General features: G+C 36.6%; 1 protein-coding gene across 2 annotated transcripts in view; it reads right to left on the bottom strand.

Annotated features, from left to right (window-relative positions):
* LOC136026243 (uncharacterized) overlaps positions 1-23,714 on the bottom strand; it is a 103,984-nt gene that overhangs the window by 41,344 nt on the left and 38,926 nt on the right. The window contains exon 3 of one of the 2 annotated variants that reach the window (XM_065702600.1): positions 20,719-20,954. In XM_065702600.1, the coding sequence (XP_065558672.1) occupies positions 20,719-20,890 (172 nt within the window). In that variant the 5' untranslated portion in view covers positions 20,891-20,954. Of the gene's footprint in view, positions 1-4,578; positions 4,720-20,718; positions 20,955-23,714 lie in introns of those variants that run through there. The other variant, XM_065702602.1, reaches the window with a different exon arrangement.

The following is a 23,714-nucleotide window of genomic DNA, read 5'->3' as shown; positions in this document are numbered from 1 at the left end:
TATACGCGTGATTATTTAAACAGTCGTTTATTATTATCAACAACAACAGCACATCATTATCTGTTTTGTTCATTATAATTTTACAGCAAAGAAAAATTTTTATATATTTATGATTTCAGCTCTTATTTTGCTTTGAAACATTATTTGTTAGCTATTTTCGTTTGGCCAATGATGCTTTTTTTTTCCACTAACCGATGATACAGAGCCTACAATTAGTTAGCTACCCACAGGAAATTTTACATGGGGGGGGGGACTTTGCCGGAATTAATATGGAAATTTTGCTTTATTTTTTCATGTACGGTGAGCCAAATTAGAACCTATATTTGTTGAAAAATTCTCGGAAACTATCATTTTTTTAAAACTGAAAGTAGGTCTAAGCAGTGAACATGAATTATTCCGTATATGAAAGGGACTGACCCCCCCCTAAACGCCCCAATATTCACGCTAAAGTTTGACTTTTTGTCAAAACTCTACTTTTTAAAGTGATAACAAAAGCTAAGAGCTCATATGGCACTTGTGACGAGGCGAGAAGAGCTAAGAGCCAAGAGATCATATGGTATGAGCTCTAACAAAATTCTATGAATCAATAGATTGATTTAAAAAGGAAAATAAGAGGCTCAATGCCGGTCAGGATTTAAAATAAGAGCTCTGAGTCACGATGTCCTTCTAAATATCAAAATTCATTAAGATCCGATCACCCATTCGTAAGTTATAAATACCTAATTTTTTCTCTGCCTTTAGCCCCCCAGATGGTCGAATCTGGGAAAACGGCTTTATCAAGTCAAATTGTGCAGCTCCCTGACACGCCTATCAATTTTCATCATCCTAGCACGTCCAGAAGCACCAAACTCGCCAAATCACTGAGCCCCTCCCCCCAACGCCCCCAAAGAGAGCGAATCCATTACGATTCTGTCAATCACGTATCAGGGAGATTTGTTTATTCTATCCACCAAGCTTCATCCCGATTCCTACACTCCAAGTGTTTTTCCAAGATTTCCCCTTTCAACTCCCCTCAATGTCAAACGATCTGGTCGGGATTTGAAATAAGAGCTCTGAGACATGAATTCTTTCTAAAAATCAAATTTCATTAAGATCCGATCATCTATTCGTAAGGTAAAAATACCCCAATTTTCACGTTTTCCAAGAATTCCAGTTTCCCCCTCCAACTCCCCCCAACGTCACAGGATCTGGTCGGAATTTAAATAAGAACTTTAAAGCACAAGATCCTTCTAAATATCAAATTTCATTAAGATCTCGTCACCCTTTCGTAAGTTACAAATACCTCAATTTTCGAAATTACCCCCCCTCCAATTCCGCCAAAGAGAGCAGATCCGGTCTGGTTATGTCAGTCACGTATCTTAGACAGGTTTTTATTCTTCCCATCCAGTTTCATCTTGATCTCACCGCTTTAAGTTTTTTCTAAGATTTCCGGTCCCCCCCCCAATTACGCTTGATCCGGTTGAGATCTATTCGTAAGATAAAAATACCCCAATTTTCACGTTTTCCAAGAATTCCGGTTTTCCCCTCCAACTCCCCCCAGCGTCACAAGATCTGGTCGGAATTTAAATAAGAAATTTATAGCACAAGATCCTTCTAAATATCAAATTTCATTAAGATCTGGTCACCCTTTCGTAAGTTAAAAATACCTCAATTTTCAAAATTACCCCCCTCCAATTCCACCAAAGAGAGCAGATCCGGTCCGGTTATGACAGTCACGTATCTTAGACAGGTTTTTATTCTTCCCATCCAGTTTCATCCTGATCTCACTGCTTTAAGTATTTTCTAATATTCCCCCCCCCCCAACTGCCCCCCCCCCACCAATTACGCTTGATCCGGTTGATATTTAAGATAAGAGATCTGAGTTACGAGGTCTCTCTAAATATGAAGTTTCATGAAGATCCGATCACTCCTTCGTAAGTTAAAAATACGTCATTTTTTCTCATTTTTCAGAATTACCCCCCCCCCCCCCAATAGATCGGGTCCGTTCTAATGATGTAAATCGCGTATGTAAGACTTATGCTTATTTTTCCCACCAAGTTTCATCCCGATCCCTCCAATCTAAGCGTTTTCCATGATTTTAGGTTCCCCCACCCCACAATTCCCCAAACGTCACCTGATCCAGTCAGGATTTAAAATAAGAGCTTTGAGACACGATATCCTTCTAAATATCAAATTTCATTGAGATCCGATAACCCGTTCGTAAGTTAAAAATACTTTATTTTTTCTAATTTTTCAGAATTAACCCCTCCCCCAACTATCCCAAAGGGAGCGGATCCGTTCCGTTTATGTCAATCATGTATCTAGCACTTGTGTTTATTTTTTCCACAAAGTTTCATCCCGATACCTCCACTCTAAGTGTTTTCCAAGTTTTAGGCTTCCCCCTCCCAACTCCCCTCCCCCAATATCACAAGATCCGATCGGGATTTAAAATAAGAGCTCTAAGACACGATATCCTTCTAAATATCATATTTCATTGAGATCCGATCACCCGTTCGTAAGTTAAAAATACCTCATTTTTTCTAATTTTTCAGAATTACCCCCCCCCCCCCCCCAACTACCCCAAAGAGAGCGGATCCGTTCCGATTATGTCAATTATGTATCTGGGACTTGTGCTTATTTTTCCCATCAAGTTTCATCCCGATCCCTTCACTCTAAGTGTTTTCCAAGATTTTAGGCTCCCCCCCAACTCCCCCCAATGTCATCAGATCCGGTTGGGATTTAAAGTAAGAGCTCTGAGACATAATATCATTCCAAACATCAAATTTCATTAAGATCCCATCACCCATTCATAAGTTAAAAATGCTTCTTTTTTTCTATTTTTTCCGAATTAACCGGCCCCCACTCCCCCCCCCAGATGGTCAAATTGAGAAAACGACTATTCTAATTTAAGCTGGTCCCTTCCCTGATACGCCTGCCAAATTTCATCGTCCTAGCTTACCTGGAAGTGCCTAAAGTAGCAAAACCGGGACCGACAGACAGACAGACCGACAGAATTGGCGATTGCTATATGTCACTTGGTTAATACCAAGTGCCATAAAAAAGTTTAGAGTAAAGAGCGGGGCGTTGAGGAAGGGACAGAACGTATTCATATACGGAATAATTTCTCTTCGGTTTAAGTTTTAACGTCACTCCTTGCCTTCAGTTAAAAAAAACTTGCTTTTTTATTTAATATGTTACACAGATTGCATGAGTTATACATATAATGAGCCCTTAAACAACATTCTATGATGTTCCAGTACCTAGAAAAGAAAAAAAAAATCATTCCTACTTGTACAAACAAGATCTAAGAGCTCATATGACACTTGTGACGAGGTCGGAAGAGCCAAGAGCTCATATGGTATGAGCTCTGACAAAATTCTAAGAATCAAGAGATTGCTTTAAAAGGAAAATAAGAAGCTTAATGCCGGTCGGGATTTAAAATTAAGTGCTCTGAGGCACGAGGTCCTTCTAAATTTCAAAATTCATTAAGATCTGATCACCCACTCGTAAGTTAAAACGCCTCTTTTTTTTAATTTTTCCTCTCCCTTCAGCCTCCCCAGATGGTCGAATCGGAGAAAAGTGACTTTATCAAGCTCCCTGACACGCCTACCTATTTTCATCGTCCTAGAACGTCCAGAAGCCCCAAACTCACCAAAGCACTGAACCCCACCCCCTGACTCCCCCAAAGAGAGTGTATCCAGTTCGGTTATGTCAATCACGTATCTACGACATTTAAAGTAAGGGATTTAAAGTCGGGATTTGAAGTAAGAAGATTTAAAATAAGAGCTCTGAGACATGAGTTCCTTCTAAACATCAAATTTCATTAAGATCCTGTCACCCGTTCTTAAGTTAAAATACCTCAATTTTTCAAAATTATCAACCCCCAGCTCCCCTAAAGAGAACGGTCAGGATTTAAAATGAGAGCTCTAAAGCACAAGATCCTTCTAAAGATCAAATTTCATTATGATCTCATCACCAGTTCGTAAGTTACAAATACCTCATTTTTTCTAATTTTTCCGATTTAACCGTACCCCACTCCCTCCCCCAGATGGTAGAATGGGAGAAAGGACAATTTCCAATTTAATCTGGTCTGGTTCCTGATATGCCTGCCAAATTTCACCGTCCTAGCTTACCTGGAAGTTCCTAGAGTAGCAAAACCGGGACAGACAGACCGACAGAATTTGCGTTCGCTATATGTCACTTGGTAGATACCAAGTGCCATAAAAACTCATTTCTTTATTGTTCAAGAAGAAGGGTTGTAATTTTTCTGAATAAACTATTCGACCTAGTGTAGATCTAGAGCAAAATCTTTGGAGGGGGGAAGCAAAGTGACAAGGACACCAATAATTAACCAAATTGACAAGTCTATTTGAGAAAAAAGAGTGGAAATAGAAGCAAAAACGGAACCAGGGCACCAGAAAAAAATCTTGGAGGGGGGACCTGGATCCACCAATATTTTTGACAAGGACAAATCCAATGGTGCCTGTTCTGTTTTAATCTGATGTTGTTAATAAAGGTTTCAGGCTCCTTTTCAAAATTCTTTCAAATTTGCTTTCAAAATGACCTATTGTTATAAACATTAGAAGAAATAATAATTACCAGCAGCAAGCATGATGCCAAACAATCCACAGAAACTGGGTCACAATTGTACTGTTTGCTTTTCTGCACTAATTGGAACTGAAACTATTTTTTTTATATATTTACATACTGCTTTGTAACTCTTATTTGAATGCACATTTATCATATAATTAATATTCAACCTCGAAATCTTGCTTATGTTATTTACATGATTTATTAGTCTGCTTGTTAGTCGCAGGCAATGAGCTAGGGACAGGTTTCGAGCACCTTAAAGAAGCCAGCGAAGCTAGCTAATTAGTGTGTTTCTTTTTATACTTTGGAATTAAAAGGTCAATTTTGCAATTTCTTTTCGATTAGCATACGTTTTCGAGGTGATGGGATAGTCACTTTAAAATTATATAGTGAGCCCGATTTCAGGTAGTTTCTAATAATGATTGACTATAAAAAAAAAATAGTTTTTTAACTAAAAGTAAGGATCAACATAAAAACTTAAAATGAAAAGAATTTAGTCCGTATATGAGTGGGGATACCTCCTCAATACTCGTTCTTTACGTTGAAGATTTTTAGTATCTTTGAAAAAGTTTCTCATTTCAAATAAACGACCCTTGTACTTCAAGATTCGTTCTTAAATAATCGGACAAAAAGTCAAAATTAAACTTCAGAAGCAAGACATTGAGGATGGAGCGATCCCTTCCATATACGGAATAATTTCCATATACGGAACAATTTTCAAATCATACCGGAAATCCCCCTACATGGAAAATATTCTTCAAAATCTCCCACCCTCTCAGTGAAAAGTAGTTCTTGCGAAAAAAATTTCCGTGGCAAATCCCACCTCCCCAGGAAAAAAAAAATCTTTAGATAATTCCAACTCTGCTAAACATTTCGTTCGCGACATCTCCACGACCAAACATTAAATTAGAAAAGAGAAAATAAGACAAATAATAGATATTCTGGGAAATTTTTCCATTTTAAAGTCTGCTCTGGAAACTTCACCCCTGGAAACTTGACTCCTCACGGAAACTTTTCTCCTTGGCAAATCCCCTCCCGCGCAAGAAATTGCCTCCCCGAAAAATGTCTGTGTATTATCCAATAATAAATACTATACGTAAGCTATGGACACATTTTATAACTTACAGCCCTTTTCCCAGGGGCTGTGGGGGTCAACAGAGGCGCCATTTGGGGGGTCAGGGGTGGGCAAATGCCCACCCCAGATTTTTCAGGGGGCCCAGCTTCCACCACAAAGGGCCCTTTGCCGGCCATAATAATCCATTATGTCCAACATAATCAATTCTATCCAATTGATTTGAAATTACTGCACGCCTATTACTTTCACCGACGTATTGTTTACTTAAATAAGAAAGTTTCTCGCTGAGGAGGGCCAGCCTTTAGTCTGGTTGAATTTTCCACTTTCAGTTTAATCACTTAACCTCGTTGATTATGATCGTTGATGTTATAATTAATCTTAGAGGTCAGTGTGGCTGAGTTCCACATTGGGTTACAGTACATTTCCATGCAACACACGGGTGCTGAAAATGTGTTTTTACTTAGAATATTCGATCGATGTGCTGCCAAAACTCGCATTTTTTCTTACGTGAAAGTTGGGGGGGGGGGCGAAATGGAGTTCATGCCCACCCCAAGATTTGGCCCAAATGGCGCCTCTGGGGGTCATGCTATCCCAAAACGCATAGCTATTGAACTTTTCAGCTATAATGAATAGAATCACTGTCTCAAAATTTTCGCTCCGAACTACACTTTTCAAACAGTTCGTGGTAACGAACTGTAGTAAGGAGCGACCCGGCTCAATAGTAAACGAAACTCTAAAAAACGGAATTTCGATGCTAAAAGATATATCAAAAGAATCAGATTTTTATACTGATTTTAAATATATAAGTTTCATCAAATTTAGTCTTTGTCATCAAAAGTTAAGAGCCTGAGAAAATTTGCCTTATTTTGGAAAATAGGGGGTAACACCCCCTAAAAGTCATAGGATCTTAACGAAAATTACACCATCGCATTCAGCGTATCAGAGAACCCTATACACAAAATTCCAAGGTCCAATCTACAAAAATGTGGAATTTCGTATTTTTTGCCAGAAGACAAATCACGGGTGCGTGTTTATTTGTTTTTTTTTTGTTTTTTTTCCCAGGGGTCATCGTATCGACCAAGTGGTCCTAGAGTGTTGTAAGAGGGCTCATTCTAACGGAAATGAAAAGTTCTAGTGCCCTTTTTAAGTGACCAAAAAAATTGGAGGGCACCTAGGCCCCCTCCCACGCTCATTTTTTTCCCAAAGTCAACGGATCAAAATTTTGAGATGGCCATTTTGTTCCGCATAGTCGAAAACCATAATAACTATGTCTTTGGGGATGACTTACCCCCCACAGTCCCTGGGGGAGGGGCTGCAAGTTACAAACTTTGACCAATGTTTACATACAGTAATGGTTACTGGGAAGTGTACCGACGTTATCAGGGGGATTTTTTTGGTTTGGGTGTGGGGTTCAGGGGAGGGGCTATATGGGAGGATCTTTCCTTGGAGGAATATTTCATGGGGGAAGAGAAATTCAATGAAAAGGGCGCAGGACTTTCTAGCATTACTATAAAAAAAAACAATGAAAATATAAACATGAAAAAGGTTTTTTCAATTGAAAGTAAGGAGAAGCATTAAAACTTAAAACGAACAGAGAAAATTGCGCATATGAGGGTTCTAAAAATACTTTAGCATAAAGAGCGAGGTATTTAGGAGGAGATAAATACTTCGCTCTTTATGCTAAAATTTTTTTAAATAATTTCAACTATTTATTCTACGGCCTTTCTGATTCAGGGGTCTTTCTTAAAGAATTGGGATAAAACAAGATTTAGTGTGAAGAGCGAGGAATTAACGAGGGGACCAACCCCCTCATATATATAATCAAAAATATAAGAATATAAAAGTTTGTTACGTAAGTTAGTTCTTAAGTTACGTATTTTTTTTTTACTAATAAAAACGTTCGTTAAAAATTAAAAGATCTAGTTGTCTTTTTAAGTAACCGAAAAATTGGAGGGCAACTAGACCTCCTTCCCCACCCCTTATTTCTCAAAATCGTCTGATCAAAACTAAGAGAAAGCCATTTAGCCAAAAAAAGAATTAATATGCAAATTTCATTTTAATAATTTATGTACGGAGAGCCAAAATCAGACATGCATTAATTCAAAAACTTTCAGAAATTAAATAAAAAAAAACAAGTTTTTTTTTAAATGAAAGTAAGGAGCGACATTAAAACTTAAAACGAACAGAAATTACTCCGTATATGAAAGGGGCTTTTCCTCCTCGACACCCCGCTCCTTGCATTAAAGTTTGATTCTTTCTCGCAACTCTACTTTTTAAAACAATAAAAAACTTTAGCGTAAGGAGCGGGGTGTCGAGTAGGAAAAGCCCCTTTCATATACGGAGTAATTTCTGTTCGTTTTAAGTTTTAATGTCGCTCCTTACTTTCATTTAAAAAAAAACTTGTTTTTTTTTATTTAATATATACTAAAAACAAAACAAAAAAGGGAATTATAAAAATTCGACTTCGACGTTGCTCTCTACAAAGCTAATTGTAGTAACTTTTTGAATAAATGCAATTATATTTTCTTCGCAATCAAGTTTGAGCACCAAAATAAATTTTCTGTGGGGAAAAACATGCGATTCCATTGAAGCTTCAAATCTAATCAAAAATACTGTTAGCTTATATTGATGTATAAATATCCCCAGAAAATATGAACAATAAAAGGAGGAATTCCAGTGAATTCAAGCACTGAAACACAATACGTTAATATTTAATTGACAGTATTTCAATAAGTGGTTTTGAACAAAATCAATAATTTAAACTGTGTAATAAAGATCAGATATAATGAAATCAATTGTATTAGGTTTTGTTGAGTGGGGGCGACTTGTGGCTCCTGCATAAAGCTGTTTAAATTCTTTATATTATATTGAAATCTTCTTGTACTATTTTGAACTCTGCTGAAAAGCCTGGAATGTAATTCCCTGTATTGAATGCTCATATGGCTTTCCAACTTTCCATTTTTAACACTTCTTGCAGTCTTTGTTGCCAGGAAGAGGGGACAACTCCTTTCATATACGGAATAATTTCTGTTTGTTTTAAGTTTTAATGTCGCTCCTTACTTTCAGTAGAAAAAACTTATTTTTTATTTAATTTCTGATCGATTTTCGAATAATACCAGGATATCCGACCCCACCTTTACGGAGAGACCCCCTCACTCCAGAATTATTTGCTAGACAATTCAATCCCGGTGAAAATTTACCCAGGACAATTACTCTTAATCACTCGACGCGTAAAACCGAGACTGAAAAGAGAAAACAAGACATATAAAAATAATTTTGTAAAAGAATTCTGGCAAATTTATGCCGTGTATAATTTCCCATGACAAGTTCACTCCCTGGAAACTTCCCTCCTCATGGAAAATTACTCCTCGGAAAAACCCACATCATAAAATATTTTCCTCCCTAACCCGAAAATGTATGCATGCGTAAAATGTATGTACAAACAAAGGGCAAATTTTGTAACTTCAAGACCATTCTCCTGGGGCTGTGAGGGGGGGGGGGTTATGGTATAGCCAAAGGTATAGCTATTGGGCCTTTCAACTATGATAAACAAAATGGCTATCCCAAAATTTTGATCGTATGATTTTGGAAAAAAGTGGTGGGGGAGGTGGCCTAGTTATCTTCCAATTTTCTGGTCCCCTAAAAGGGCACTAGCACTTTCAATTTCCGTTCAAATGAGCCCCCGTCTTATATTCTAGCATATTTGGGTTGATACGAACACTCCTGGAAAAAAACACGTATCCGTAATGTTTCTTCTGGCAAAAAATACAAGCTTCCATGTTTTTGCACTTAGGAGCTTGAAACCTTTACAGTAGGGTTCTCTGATACGTTACGTTTCACCTTAAAAAAAAAATAATAATAAAAAAAAAAAAATCAAACTGTCTTCTGTTGTGTTAGATTTACATGAAAAGTTTTTTTTGGAGTACCTTCTGTTTTGTTATATTTCACCTTAAAAGTTTTTTGTCAAAATGTCTTTTGTTTTGTTATGTTTCACCAACAAAGTTTTTTTTTTCAAAGTATCTTCTGTTTTGGTACATTTCACCTTAAAAGTTTTTTTCAATGTGTCTTCTGTTTTGTTGCGTTGCACCTTATTTTTTTTTTTTCAAAGCGTCTTTTGTTTTGTTACGTTTAATCTTAAAAGTTTTTTTTTCAAAATTTCTTCTGTTTTGTTACGTTTCACCTCAAAAGCTTTTTTTCAAAGTGTCTTCTGTTTTGATAGGTTTCACTTTATATATATTTTTTAAAGTATCTTCTATTTTGTTAGGTTTCACCTTCAGTGCTTTTTCTTCGAAGTGTCTTCTGTTTTTTAGGTTTCACTTTAAAAGTTTTTTTTTATTCAAAGTGTCTTCTGTTTTGTTAGGTTTCACCTTAAATGTTTCTTATTTCAAAGTGTCTTCTTTTTTGTTATGTTTTACCTTAAAAGTTTCTTTTCAAAGTGTCTTCTATTTTGTCAAGTTTCACCTCAAAAGTTTTTTTTAATGTGTCTTGTGTTTGACTACGTTTCACCTAATTTTTTTTCAAAGCGTCTTCTGTTTTGTTATGTTTTACCTTAAAAGTTTCTTTTCAAAGTGTCTTCTGTTTTGTTAGGTTAAAACTTGAAAGTTTTTTTTTATTATAAGTGTCTTCTGTTTTGCTAGGTTTCACCTGAATTTTTTTTTAAGTGTCTTCTGTTTTGTTTTGTTTCACCCTAAGTTTTTTTTCAAAGTGTCTTCTGTATTTTTACGTTTCATATTAAAAGTTCTTTCTTTCCAAGTGTGTTTTGTTTTGTTAAATTTTACCTTAAAGTATTTTTTCGAAGTGTCTTCTTTGAAGTTAAATTTCACCTTAAAAATATTTTGCCAATGTCTTGTGTCTTTTTATATTTCACCAAAAAAGGTTTTTTTAAAGTATCTGTTTTGTTGGTTTCACCTTAATTTTTTTTTTTTAGTGTCTTATTTTGGTTACATTTTACCTTAAAGGTTTTTTTTTCAGTCTTCTGTTTTGTTACGTTTCACCTTAAAAGATTTCCTCAAAGTGTCTCTTGTTTTGTTACGATTCACTTTAAAAGTTTTTTCCAGTCTATTCTGTTTTGTTACATTTCACCTTAAGTGCTTTTTCAAACTATTTTCTGTTATTGTTACGTTTCACCTTAAAAAAGTGGTGCCATTTCAGAAAACCTTAGGTGGGGGCCAAACATTGATTTTGGGCCTCCATCCAGCTTTAACAATTATGAACTCATTTTGATTTAGCAGGTATGGCTGAAGAGAGAGCAATTGCTTCTGACAGATCAGCTCCAATATTAATGGCCACCTCTTTAGACCTGCCGTATAGGACACGAAAATAAAAACTGTAGAAATCAAAACCAGTCCATAGAAATCCAAAAAAAATCCCATAAAAATCAAAACCAATGCACAAACATCTGGAAGAATTAATAGAAATCATAAGCAATACATAGATATCCACACAAGTTCAAAAAAATCGCGGTCAACCCTAAAAATCCAGACCAAACCAAAGATTTCAAGAAGAAACTGTAAAAATTTTGAACGGTCCACAGAAATCTAGAAAAATCTCATAGAAATCGTAACCAATGCATGGAAAATGCAAGGAAATTTATTTATGTTACCACGAAGTGTTTGACATGTTATCGGGGCGTCAGTTCTGCATTGCACTTAAGCCAAATTAAAAACACACCTGTCCATTAACAAGAGATGATTATATATCTTTAGCTATTATATATTGATTAAAACTTATACATTATTGCCTTCGATGCCATCTGAGCCCACTGGATTGATTCGCGAAGCTTATTTGATTATCTTAATTCTCATTTTGTTTAGTTCTCAATGCATTTAGATAGTTCTAATTTTTTTTTTTACATAGCATATAAAACAGTCTTTGTGTGAGAGCTTTAATATTTGTCCTAGGTAAGACGAGGGTTTATCATGGCATATCAAGTTTTTGTTTTCCTTAGTTATTAAAATGTTGCATCTCATTATATTTTGAAAAATGGATAAAGTATGAGGTTTTCTCAGACCCGATGGCAAAAATGACTTTATACCAAATATTTAGCATTGCTTTCGGTCAGAACTCATTTCATTCTATGCAAAAAATAAATGTGATCTGAACTTTGATTTTATTTTTTTGCAATACCCGAGGGGCGACCGACTTTCCGAAATCACGCACATCGGATAGCATGAGTCAAGCGCGGTAGAATTGTGCCAAGGTTCCGAAGATTTTTTCTTGCATAGTAGAACGATGAAGCTTACTTGGGACTTTTTTTTCAACTCGGCGCAATTAAACTTGGTCAAAATACATCTATTGACATCCCAGTTGCAAAGAACTACAAATGTAACATATTTGATGAATTTAATTGGCTAATATTATTTAGTTTAGCCTCTCAAAGATGTTGAACTAAATCAAAAGATACAATGTACACCCATCTTATTAAAATGAGGTGTGTAACGTCACAGGAACAGTCAAGGGTATTAATTTGAAATTTTGCGAATACTAAAGAAATTAAGGCTTCACTGTCATTTTTATCAGTGTATTTTCAGTTCATACAGAACTGGCGGTGTAAACTTTGGGGGGGGGGGGGGAGCTCATTGGATTAGAAATTGGAAGTTCTAATGCTTTTTTAAGAGTCAAAAGTTGTCGGGGGTAACCAGATCCCTTCCCACTCCTTATTTACCCAAACAGATCTAATTAAAATTTTGATATTGCTATTTTGTTCAAAAGGTCAAATAACTATGCCTTTGATGTTGACATTACCCCCACAGCCCTGGGAACAAAGGCTGGAAATTATGCAAGCCTCTAATAATACTTAGTTTTATTGGAAAAAGGGGGTATGTTTGATTCTGGGTCTCGAAAAAGGCTTAGGGTTTAAGGTGAAATGTTGAGAGGGTTGCCGAACTCAATCAGAACGCACTATGGGCATTATGGTTGCCAAAAGAGAATATTGGCAGTATCTAGAGGACGGCTGAAGGTATTAAATTGAAACTTTTAGTGTGTGTTGAAGAGGGATTGGAGGGCAACCAGCCTACCAACCCCCGTCCTGTTTTTGATACTCCCTCCCCTCAACACCGATTGAAATTTTGAAAGACCCAAGTTGTTTAAAGTGGTCCAAAGGTCTAATGACTAAGCCTATGGGAATATCATAACCCCTACGGCGCCAGGGCAACGTGCCGTAAATTATGTAATTTGCCGTCCATTGTTTAAACGCAGGATTTGTCACTAAGAAAATGGGAGATGTTTGATTCTGGGTATGTCTGCAAAGATCAAGGGTATTAGGTGGAACTTTGGGGAATGTCAAGGGTTATGTTCAACTAAATCAAAACACACTATGGGTATCTATTTCATCAAAAAATGTGTAACAGCAATATTTTAAAACAGCTGACGGTATTAAGTTGAAACTTTCAGAGCATATTTAGGGGAATATTTAAAAGTAGTTGGAAGCTAACAACTGAGGGTTGTGATGCTTTCAGAAGATTTCGAGGGAGATGTTGAACAAAATAGAAACACAATAAATGCAGGATACTTTTTTTCAAAAATACTACAGTAATATGTAAGGAACACCTGGAATTATCAAAATATCTAACAATTATGCCTCTGGGGATGCCATGCCCCTCACGGCCCCAGGACAAGGACTGCAAATTATGCAGTTTTTCCACTTTTTAAACGCAGGATTTATATCAGGAAAAGGGTAATGTTTGATCCTTAGTGTGTCCAAATAGGCTGGGAGTATTGAAGTGACAGTTTGGGGAATGTTGAAGGGTATGTTGAGCTAAATCAAAAGGCACTAAGTGCCTCCAAGTTATCAAAAAGAAGCGTCTGCAATGTGTGACTATGACTGCTTGTGACTTTGACTGCAACTGCTTGCGACTGTAACTGCTTTAACTTGACATTACTTTCTTGAAATTTTGAGGGGGATATGGAATAAAATCAAAACACGTTATGTGCATGCTGGCTGTCAAATGAACCTATCAACAATGTCTCGGATTTTTAGCCAGTTAATAACATTAGCTCATTGAATTTAAGAAGATTCAAATGACAGTGCAAAAACTGTAGATGGTGATTTTCCGTTAAATGCTAGGTACTCATATTTATCAATGTTCAGAATTCGTCCAATATTAGAAAAAAAGACGAGAAATAAGGTCAACCGAGCGGACTAGACCCAATCTCGTTCTGCAAATCATCAAGAGATCATCTGCATAAGCAAAATATGAAATGTTGGTGTAGCCTAGAAAGCAGGTAAATTTGATATTAGTCGACAAATGATCTATGTATAGCTTGAATAATACGGAAAAAAAAAACCTTGGCGAACGTCTGACCAAACAGGGATATTACCAAAAACACCAGACTTTTAGATTTCTGGTTTCAGATTTCAGAGTTTTCAGGCATCTGGTAGATACGTAACATATGAATAGCGGATAACAGAGCTGCAAATGGCGGTTGATCAGAAGAAACTTATAGATTTCTGATTTTGGATTTGGTTTCAGAGCTTTCAGATATTTAGCAGGAACGTAACATATAAAGGAACCATCACAGAGCAGCTAAACAGCGAAAATAGCAACTGAGCGGAAGTTGCTATCAGGTCTCTGGTTTCAGACTGTCTGGTCTAGGATTTCACAACTCTCAGATTTTTGGCTGAAATAAGCATGTAACCGAACCATCACAAAGCAGTTACACACTGAAAATAGTGGCTGATCATTAAAAATAAGTGGCTGATCGTCTCCCTTGTTTTCTGAATTTTCCAAATTAAAATACACAGTTTTTCCTGTGATGTACCCTTTTGAAAATCCGTATGCACATAACATATTTTGATTTAGTTCAACACTCCCCTCAACATGAAATGCTCACCTGAATATTCTTCACCTACTTGGAAAGTAAATTTTAAACATGCATACCTTTCTCAATAACATACTATGTGTAAACAATGAACGAATTCCCTAACTTACGCCCCTTGTTCTGAGGACTATGGCGAGGTTGACATCCCAAAGACATAATTACTGGACCTTTCAATAATGCTGAGCAAACTAGCTCTCTTAAAATTATGATCGAACATGTTTTGGGAATGATAGCCTTGGGGGGGGGGGGGGCTGGCGTCCCTCCATTCACTTTTGACTCTTAAAAAGTCACTAAAACTTCCGACGTCCAATCAAAGAAGCTCCATCCGATCCAAATTTAATACAACTACCTATTCCTTAAAAACCTCATATCCTCTTGGAACAAGTTACAACCCTTCCCCATGGACTCTGGAGGATTGTGCACCCTAAAGACATTGTCATATGATTTTGGACTATTGGTAACGCAATGGCTAACTGACAATTTGAACTGAATACGTTTTGGGAAAAGAGGACGTCAGGGAGGGGGGCTAGTTGCTCTCCATCATATTTGGCTCTTAAAAGGGTACTAGAACTATATATTTTAAATCAAATCAGCCTCTTCTAAAGTTAACACAACCACCTTTTCCATAAAAACCTTATATGCCCCCGAGGCATAACTTACAACCCTTATCCCCAGACTCAAGGGGATTCTGTCCACTCCAAAGCCTTATTATGTGATCTTTGGACTGTTTTTTAACAAATGGCCATCTAAAAAAACTTATCGGATACATTTGTGGAAAATACGATGGAGGGGGAGTCGGCTGCCCCCGATTCCTTTGACTCTTAAAAAGGGAACTAGGACATCTGATTTCTAATTTAATGAACCCCCTCCAAAGCTCATACAATCACACTTACCATAAAAACCGTATATGCCCTCGGGGCATAGCTTGTAGCTTTTGCGCTGAGGGCTGTGGCGGAGGGGATGGGGTGCTTTTAACTACGCTGAGCAAAGTGGCTCTCTCAAAATTTTGATTATTTGTGTTTTTGGAATTGATAGGCTTAGTGAGGGGGGGGGGCTTGATGCCCTCCAATCACTTTTAATTTTTAAAAAAGGCCCTTTCAATTTACCATTGAATGAGTGTTTTTTGAAGATCTACGACAACAAATTGTCATCTCAAAATTTATGTCATATGCATTTTGGGAAAATACGAGGTGTAGCGGAAGGATAACCACCCACCAATCACTTTGAATCTTAAAAAGGGAAGTAGAACTTATGATTACTAATCCAGTGAGCCCCTCCAAGATTTATACGACCACCCTTTCTATAAAAAAGCCTTATATGCCCCGGAGGCATAACTTACAACCCTTGGCCCGAGGGTTATGGGGGTTTGTCATCCTCAGACTTAGTTTTCGACCTTTTAACTACGCTGAACAAATGGCTAAATCAAAATTTTGAAAGGAAGAGGGGTTAGTTGCCCTCCACTAACTTTCAGCTATTAAAAGGCACTAGCACCCTCAATTTCCAATCAAATGAGCCGTTTTAAATTTCTATTAAAACACGAGGTGTGGGGGAGTATCCACCCTCCGATCACTTTGAACCCTAAAAAAAACCCAGAACTTCTGATTACCAATCCAATAATCCCGCTCTGAAGTTTATACGACCAACCTTTCTACATGAAACTGACAACCCGTTGGAACTGTTGTATTGAATACCGTTTTGCTTTTTTTTTTTTTTTTTGCAAAAACTTTTTTTCAACAAGAAAAAAAACTTCTTCAACTTATAATAGATTGAGCTAAGATGTCTCAAAAATCTCTCTTTTATAAAGAAAAGACAATTCCGATGGTGTGATTTTCGTTAAGATTCTATGATTTTTAGTGGGTATTTACCCCTATTTTCTAAAATACGCCAAATTTTCTCTGCCTCGTAACTTTTGATGGATAAGACTAAACGTGATGAAACTTATATATTTAAAACCAGCGTTAAAATGCAATTCTTTTGATGTAACTATTGATATCAAAATTCTGTTTTTTAGAGTTTCGGTTACTATTGAGCCGAGTCGCTCCTTACTACAGTTCGTTACCACGAACTGTTTGATACAATAATAGATGGCTATTTTATTGTAGTTGCTATATTGCAGAATATTTGACTCAAACCATAATAATTTTGAGTTACAATCGAAACTGTCATACAACCAAAACTTTAGTTATAACCACCAAAGGTTACGAGCCTGAGAAAATTTGCCTTATTTTCGAAACACCCACTACAAGTCACAGAATCTTAATGAAAATCACGCTATCAGATTCTGCATATAAGAAACCCTTATGGAGAGGTTACAAGCTCCTATCTGCGAAAATGTGTAATTTTGTTTTTTTATTTACCAGGAAAAAGATCACCGATGCATGTTTATTTATTTTTTCCCAAGTGGTGGTCGTACCGACCCAGTGGTGCTATAATATCTAGAGAGGGCTAGTTTGAACGGCAAATAAAAGTATTGGCCTTTATTAGTGACCAAAAGGGTTGGAGGCAACTAGGTCCCCTCCCACGCCCCTAGGTTTATCAAAATTGTCCGATCAAAATTTTGACATAGCTATTTCGTTCATCATAGTTGAAACGTCTAATAACTATGCCTTCAGTGATATCATGACCCCCTACAGTCCCTGTGGAAATGTCTTTGAGTTACAAAATTTGCCAATTGTTTGCGTATAGTATTTGTTATAGGGAAATATGCCCACATTTTTCGGGTGGGAGGGGAGAGGGTGATTTTTTTGCTGGTGGGATTTTTCATGGGGGTAATTTCCCGTTGGAACGGAAGCTTCCAGGGAGCGAATTTTTCAGGAGAAATTTTATACCGAGGAAATTTGCCAGAATTCCTATACGAAATTCGACTTATGTCTTGCTTTCTCTTTGCCGACTCAATTTTACGCGTGGAGATGCTAAGGGTAATTATCCGAGTTAAATTTTCACCAGGATTGAATGATCTAGAGAATGAATTCATGGGGAGGAGGAATTTTTTCATGGAGGTATAGTCAGATTTTGTGGTATTGTTTAAACAACGATCAGATGTTAAATAAAAAAACAAGTTTTTTCAACTGAATGTAAGGAGCAACATTAAAAGCTTAAGACAAACGGACATTATTACGTATATGATGGGAAGGGAGTGTGAATTTTAGCGTAAAGAGTGAGGTACTGAGGAGGAGATAAATTACTTCGTCTGTATTTCGAAACTTGAAATACCATCGACGGATACTAGCGAATGGTAATACCATTACCATAGTACCATTACTATGGTAATGAGACAATTCTTGAGACATCAAGGAGGCACACTCGTGCCTCTATAAACAGGCGACCCACGACAATGTTAAGCGATCTTCGGTTCCAGTGGTCGCAGAGGGATGGGGAGGGATTCATTTCGTAGCCCGAGCTCCAACTAAGAAACCCTCCAACTTTTCCTTCATGGGGAAAATCTGGCCGAAAGTTTCGACCCGTCAACCCCAGCCCCCCTTTAACGTTATCCGATCGGGCTGAAATTCACAAGTTAAGGTCCCCTAGGGCCCAAGGTTCCCTGTTTTCCAGAAACCACGCATAGACACTTAAAATTCATTTTCTTTTTTTTCTCGACGCCTACAGGTCATAGCCGACATCGGATCTGGGTGTACGAGGACTCATTCGATGCGGAATTCTCCGAGTAATTTTCCTGGAAAGTTTAGTAGGAAAATCTTAACCCCCCGAAAGTTTCGACCCCCCAACCCCACCCCCCTTTTAACGTTGTCCGATCGGGCTGAAATTCACAAGTTAAGGTCCCCTACGGCCCAGGAGCTTATCCGCGAAATTTCAGCTCGATCCGATAACTCCTTCCCTGTTTTCCAGAAACCACGCATTAGCTACTTAATTAACGCATTTCTCTCATAAGAGCCCATGTTAATTTGAAATTTTTAAAAGTTATTGAGAAGTTATATTTACACACATATAAGTGATTAGCTCATTCGGTAGAGCGTGGGACTTTTAATCTTATGGTCAAGGGTTCAAGTCCCTTACGGGCGGTTTTTTTTTAACAACATCAAAATAAAAGTGTATAATTTTGATAACACCTGGACAGCTTATCAATTGAGAGATAACAGAATATTAGCTTCTTATGAGCAAAAGAAACATTTCGGTCATATCTATTTTTTTTTATATTTTATACAATGATTTAAAAGCGGGGGGGGCGGCAGCCACCCAAGTTCCTCTCCTAATTCCTGTACGAGGAGTACAGGAATTATTAAATTACATCCACCATGGATAGTAGAAAAACGTACAGAAATAATATGAAAAAAACTTCGTTTTCTTAAAGAGTTAAAGAGGCTGCGTCCCTAAGTCGAACCTTAAAACGTACAGGAATTAGAAGATGCAGTTGGGGGGCTGCCGCCCCCCAAACCCCCAGCTTTTAAAGACTCTTTTGTACAGGTTTTTTGTTTTTTTGCTAACCCCCCGCTCTTGGCTTCGGAAAGGCCCTCTTTTAATTAACAAAAAATTAAAATGAATGAATAATGGAATAACTTCGAAAAATGTTAAACACAAGAGGACAGGAGAACCATTGCGCCGAAACTAGTTTTTAGTAACAATGAAGTCCCCCCACAAAAAAAAACCTGTACAAAAGAGTCTTTAAAAGCTGGGGGTTTGGGGGGTGGCAGCCCCCCAACTGCCTCTTCTAATTCCTGTACGTTTTAAGGTTCGACTTTGGGACGCAGCCTCTTTAACTCTTTAAGAAAACGAAGTTTTTTTCATATTATAAAGGTTATGAGTCCAAAGCTATCTACGGTAACAATTGTAGGATATATATTCTTATGTGTATGTATTATATATTCTAATATATATTATATTTGTATATCTTTGTGCCGGTGCGGTGGGCTTACTAATAGGGGGCTCCCAAATTCAATCCCACACGGTACAAGGGATGCACTGCAATTTTACTTTGTCACAGTACGGTAGATGAAAGTTTGCCTCTTAACCTGAGGTTTATCGGTTCTATCCCACCTCAGGCAAGGGATATCCAATCGATTACGGAATTGAGCTAATTCATCCATTTCAAAAACGTTATTCTTGTTCATGTGAGTTGTTCGCTTGTATTTGTCGATGACAGTTTAAATTTCTCGATTTTGTGAAAATCGCAAATATTGGTGAATGACTCGCTTTAAGGTTGTTAGGTATTTGGTTTAATTTTTCTAATTTACGATTTTATTGAATTTTATTCACCTTTTAAGTTTTTTTTTTCATTGATTTTTATTGGTTTGTTTTTTACATTGACTTTCCACGTTAGCTGTTGTTTTTCTTCTGAGTCTCTTTTGGCATTTTTCTTAAATATATTTTTTGTTGGTGCTGAATAAGAGAGGTGGTTGTCCTTCAGAAATACTCGCTATGTGTTTCTTCACTATTTTCGTTTGATATTAGCAACGCCATTTATGATCGTTTCTTTTTTAGATTATGACAGGCCAGTGCGGTTTGAGAAATTATCTTTATAAATGATATGTGTATTATTTGATTTATTTTGAATTATTGTCATTATAAATGATTAAGTTATTTATTATATACACTAAAGTTTTTTTTAGTTTCAACTATTCTATTCAGAACCTAATAATAATGATAATTTATTTTTAACACAGTAAAATACAAGACAAGTGGAGTAAATAAAAGATGATGAAAGAAAACTAACACAACTATACGAGAGATAAAACATATACAACACAACCATAACTCAACTAACGGAAGAACCTCTAAAAGATAACACAACTATAAAACGAAAATAGGTGAAGACTAACGGATATATAAACAAACTGAGGGGTGGAAGGGGCCCAGAGAAAAAACATAGTCCTTTTCCAATTTTGAGCCTAACTTCCGCAAAGAAATAATGATGTCAGAAGTCCCGACATACCGCATTATTTTCTTGTTCCTATAAGACCGGGGTAAATAAAGCGGAAACTTACAATAGCGGAAATATAATATAACCAGATCCTTTTTTTTCAGAATGGGTGAAATACCAGACAGGAAGAGTATTGAATGTTTTTTTTAAACTTTTTATGCAACTATCTACGAAGTGTTGATAATTTAACCATAATCTTATTTATTCTTTACCTTCGATAAAATTCAAGATGTGGAGCCAAAAGATTCACCCTTTCATTAGTACCTGCACAATTTTTTTTAACGTTTACTGTGTTAATTAAAACTTTTACTCGCTATTGTATTTTCCGCTTCATTTTAATTATAAATTGAAAAGTAGTATCATCAAGCATATTAATTACGTGAAATAACGCCTGCCTTCAGGGAATCTTCAATGACTTCATTGTATTGTTCAAGAACGGCCCTCTGAATAATTTGTTTCATAAGCTTTTGGGCTACAACAGAGAGCAAAGTGCCATCTCCACCTGATTGTACCACCATACTTTGAAGCGTTTTCAACACTGATCTTCTCATACCAGACTGAGTATGATAAAGAAATGGCCACAAACAAGAAACCAAGTCCTCTAACGGTAACCCTCTGAAAATAAAAGATAAATTTCACATTTCGAAAAGGACTGGTACATTACTAAGCAAACTACCAGAAACTTTTATTATGCTGTATCAATTACTTTTAACACTTTATCAAATAATAAACCCTGTGTCGGCAATATACGTCAGTATTGAAATTTGGCAAGTTCTCTAAAGAAAAACAATTGAATTAAGCATTTCAATTTTATAATGATTGCCATAATACAATCGATCCACTCTTAAAAAACAAAAGTAATGAAGGACGTTAAATCTTTAAAGGAAGTACAGGGGAAATATCACCTTAACTAGTGCTTTACTGTCAGCATCTTACAATATACTTAAGATAATCATTAAGTTAATTCAGCCTAAAGTGCATTATTTCAGTCCGAAGCCCCTTCACCAAAACAACATACAGCGGCATCTTTGATTATAGTATATCGATGGCTAGTTAATACCATTTACACATAAATGGAAGACTTGAATGATCTAACTAAGCGTCACATGAAAATCACAAAGTGGTTGTCTACAATAACTGTTAAATGGACTGCCAGGCCATCATCAAAATAAACATATATTTTGTAATTTTGATCTAATTTTGTAATTTACAATATGTGTTTAGTTGTCTCAACTAATTTTATTTCTGTTTTTCTTTGGCAAAAGCCGACATATTTAAACTTTCATTAACATTTACATGTATTGTTCGTTTTCAAATTCAATGGCTTAGTAAAACTTTTCACCATTATTAAATTTTATTCCATTTTAGGGGGATTATCTTGAAATCATTTTGCAAGCCTAAGCATCGACTGACCGCCGCAAAGACAAATTATCTATTAGTGAATTCTTCTAGGGGATTAGGCACCGTCGAAAGATATTGATACCTGCAGCCTGACTATAAAATTTGACTAAAAAAAAATAAAATTTTACATCCCCAAGTTTTTCAATCAAAGTGGGTATTTCATTTTGATTGAAACTCCCAGGAAACTCCCAGAGCTGTAAAATTAAATAAATGATATTTCTTTGGGTCGACTTTTAGCATTCTTCCAAGCAGCTATGCTAAAAAAAATTTAGGGATTGCACTTTACCGAGCTTTAAAAAGACTATTGTGTTCAGTTTAATAATAATAATAAGAAGAAAAAAAACACTTTCTGATGATGTAATTCCTCATTTCCAACACAAAATGAAATAAGTTAAATGTTTTTTCTAAGATTTCTGGAAAAGTAGGTGTCAGCTACTTCTGAAAAAACTACGAGTCATTTCTGGTTACAGAAATAATACCAGTGGATCGTTTCAACTGAAACGATCAGCCAGTTAAGGTGGTTAAGTCACGTTCTCTTGATGAAGAATATCAGACAGTCAAAAATGTTTTTTTTATACCATTGGATAGCCTCAGGTTGCGATCACCTCAGCCTCAGGGACCCCCCCCCCCCAAAAAAAGAAATTACTATTTTTGAAGCAAATGCTACGAATCATAGAACCTTATTAAAAATTATACTAACAGATTCAGTGTATAAGAAACCCTATTGTAGAGTTTTCAAGCTCCTATCTGCGAAAATATGGAATCTTTTTTTTGCCAGGAAAAAGACCACGGATGCGTGTTTATTTGGTTTTTTTCAGGGGGAGACCCAGTGGTCCTATAATACCGGGAGAAGGCTCACTCGAACGGCAAATAAAAGTTCACATGCCCGAACTTGGTGCAGTATGTTCTGAAGACACCTCTTTGACTTTGGTGGAAACATGCCGAAAGTATTGAATATAATACCTTTTAAAAGTAGTTTACATCACTAAACTCAGTAAGAGGTAAATAGGCAAAAACTGAGTAAATAGGTGTCAGCATTAAGTTAGTGATGGCATGGGAGACGTCTTTGGTGGTCTAGAAGAAATACCGATGTGATTCTTATAACTGCAGAACCTGGGTTCAGCCACGAGCCCTTTGATGCGTCAGAAATATAAGAACAATATTAAACACGTTAAGGTACTTGTATGACATACCCCTCACCTAATATTCTTCTAATGTGTTTCTCTGGCTCTCAATTCTGATGAAAAAGACCAAAGTAAGATAAAAACATAATACTTTAGAAACAAACTTGGGCTATATATTTGCACATTAGGGGGAATCGGGTAAAGTATAGCGGGTCTGCATGCCTAATTTGCTAGGTCCAATTATTCAGCATATTGTGTAGTAAAAATTATTTCTAACTTCACATTGTCCAAATACTTTACAAAAAACTTTATAATTATGACTAGGGAATTTTCACTTCTAACCACAATACTGGCAGGAGTGTCAATTCAAGAACATAATGGGGTGGGGGAGCGAGGGGGCAAAATTTATTCTCAGAATCTAGGGAAGGTAATTTTGTTGTTTTTGCGGTTTTTTTCATAGGATATTGCTTACAATATTGAGTAAATGTTAAAAAGGCATAGGCTGCATGGCTCTAATGTACACATAGTCAAATGCATTCAGGGACCTTCTAGGAGCTTCAATCCATCCCTACCCCTCCTAAAAAGTGGTCCACGGAGGGAGGCATACCAATTTCATGGAAGGTTAGATTTGAAAAAAAGTTTTTTTGTCGGGAAAGTTCTTGGAATTGTATAATTTGGACTATATGTTTGCACATTAGGGGTGGGGATGTGGGTTTGGTTAGCTTACGTTAGGTTACGCAAGGTTTCCTTAATTTTGTTTCTTAGCATTATTTATCATTATGTTTTGCTATTTTCCATTAGGATAATCCTAACTTCACTTTCTGGTTGTGTTTAAAATACCCAACAAGTA

Source organism: Artemia franciscana, chromosome 4 (genome assembly GCF_032884065.1).
Source record: "Artemia franciscana chromosome 4, ASM3288406v1, whole genome shotgun sequence".
NCBI classification, from domain to species: Eukaryota; Metazoa; Arthropoda; class Branchiopoda; order Anostraca; family Artemiidae; genus Artemia; species Artemia franciscana.
Note: the sequence above shows the minus strand (reverse complement) of the source record. Positions and strands in the feature narration are given on the sequence as shown.